Genomic DNA, 2,500 nt, shown 5'->3' with positions numbered 1-2,500 from the left:
CCTGATTTCCAGCCGCGTACACTAATCATATAAAAAATTATGGCTCACATTAAATTCATATTGTGATTACAACTGAAACTGCCATTTCGTGATTTTATGTAATTCACCTAATACCATATAAACATTAATCATCAGACAGCAGTATAAGTACTTACTCTGTGTACGTTTTCCTCAGTGACAGATCTCTGAGGGTTAGTCCGTGTCATGCACACACACACGCCCGTGAGGATGGTGTCGCGAGGGTTGCCGACGAACAGCCTCATGCGCGCCTTCGGTACTGTTTCCTGTTCTGCTGACATGAGAGGCAAATGGCAGCTTGAGAGGATACAATAAGCTCATCACATCAGGCCCCTAAATGTTCTAACTAGATGGCTTGGAATTAATTGAAATAGGCTCGAAGCAACCTGTTTATGTTTCTGAGACGTGTGTGTGTCAGACAGGTGGGTAACGGACCCGGCAAACTTACCGTCGTCGGTGTGGTCCGTGGCCGAAGAGTTGCGTCCGGAGTCCTGGTGGTCCCCCGAGCTGGCCATGGAGGTAGTGCGGCGGGAGGGTCCGGCCCCGGGCTCCAGGTGCGGCCGGGAGCCTCCCTGTCACCAAGGGAACAAGTGGTAAATCCGACAGTATAATTGTAGTATATATCCTGCGATGGCAGTTCGCATTTTGGACCGCTTGGTGCACAGTGGGAGTCGGCTTGAGAACTTTCGCTCAGGCATCACGGATAATCAAGACGTCTCGAGCACCGGGAAGAGAAGCACAAATGCCCACTAGTTCTGAGCTGTAACTGTGGGGGATTTCTACTCTTGCATCTGAAGTTACTTGGCAAGAATAAAAATGCAATCCACAGATTATCGAGGCTTTTTCCGCAATAGTTGTTCTCAGAAGATTAATCAGCAAGTCTCTCTCTCTCTCTCTCTCTCTCTCTCTCTCTCTCTCTCTCTCTCTCTCTCTCTCTCTCTCTCTCTCTCTCTCTCTCTCTCTCTTTCTCTTTTTCTCTTTTTCTCTCTTTCTCACTCCCTCCCTCCCTCCCTCCCTCCCTCCCTCCCACCCTCCCTCCCTCCATCCTTCCCTCCCTCTTTCTCTTTCTCTCATACTCATACTCATACTCATACCTATACCCATACCCATACCCATACCTATACCCATACCCATACCCATACCCATACCCATACCCATACCCATACCCATACCCATACTCATACCCATACTCATACTCATACTCATAAATCATTTCCATAATATACTCTTACTCTTACTCATACTCATACTCATACTCATACTCATACTCATACTCATACTCATACTCATACTCATACTCATACTCATACTCATACTCATACTCATACTCATACTCATACTCATACTCATACTCATACTCATACTCATACTCATACTCATACTCATACTCATACTCATACTCATACTCATACTCATACTCATGCTCATGCTCAAGTTCACGCTCATATTCATATTCATATTCATACTCATATTCATATTCATATTCATACTCATACTCATACTCATACTCATACTCATACTCATACTCATACTCATACTCATACTCATACTCTTACTCTTACTCATACTCTTACTCATACTCATTCTCATACTCATATTCATTCTCATACTCATACTCATACTCATGCCCGTACTCATACTCATTCTCATACTCATATTCATTCTCATACTCATACTCATGCTCATACTCATACTCATACTCATACTCATACTCATACTCTCACGCATACTCTCACTCATACTCATACTCATACTCATACTCATACTCATACTCATACTCATACTCATACTCATACTCTTACTCTTACTCATACTCTTACTCATACTCATTCTCATACTCATATTCAAACCTATATTCATACTCATACTCATACTCATACTCAGACTCATACTCCTCCTTCTCCTCCTACTCATACTCATACTCCTACTCATACTCATACTCATACTCATACTCATTCTCATACTCATACTCATACTCATACTCATACTCATACTCATACTCATACTCATACTCATACTCATACTCATACTCATACTCATACTCATACTCATACTCATACTCATACTCATACTCATACTCATACTCATACTCATACTCATACTCATACTCATACTCATACTCATACTCATACTCATACTCATACTCATACTCATACTCATACTCATACTCATACTCATACTCATACTCATACTCATACTCCTACTCATACTCATACTCATACTCATACTCATACTCATACTCATACTCATACTCCTACTCATACTCATACTCATACTCATACTCATACTCATACTCATACTCATACTCATACTCATACTCATACTCATACTCATACTCATACTCATACTCATACTCATACTCATACTCATACTCATACTCATACTCATACTCATACTCATACTCATACTCATACTCATACTCATACTCATACTCATACTCATACTCATACTCATACTCATACTCATACTCATACTCATACTG

At 41.1% G+C, this 2,500-nt stretch overlaps 1 protein-coding gene across 1 annotated transcript in view; it reads right to left on the bottom strand.

Annotated features, from left to right (window-relative positions):
• LOC122260278 (dynein axonemal heavy chain 5) overlaps positions 1-611 on the bottom strand; it is a 61,669-nt gene extending 61,058 nt beyond the window's left edge. The window contains exons 1-2 of the mRNA XM_086540204.1: positions 467-611; positions 156-289 (exon numbers count right to left, since the gene is read on the bottom strand). Of these exons, the coding sequence (XP_086396330.1) occupies positions 156-289; positions 467-533 (201 nt within the window). The 5' untranslated portion in view covers positions 534-611. The remainder of the gene's footprint in view (positions 1-155; positions 290-466) is intronic.
• Positions 612-2,500: the final 1,889 nt, after the last annotated feature.

The sequence above is a fragment of the Penaeus japonicus genome, unplaced genomic scaffold (assembly GCF_977035675.1).
Source record: "Penaeus japonicus unplaced genomic scaffold, GWHDUDI00000001_assembly GWHDUDI00000009, whole genome shotgun sequence".
Taxonomy (NCBI): domain Eukaryota; kingdom Metazoa; phylum Arthropoda; class Malacostraca; order Decapoda; family Penaeidae; genus Penaeus; species Penaeus japonicus.
Note: the sequence above shows the minus strand (reverse complement) of the source record. Positions and strands in the feature narration are given on the sequence as shown.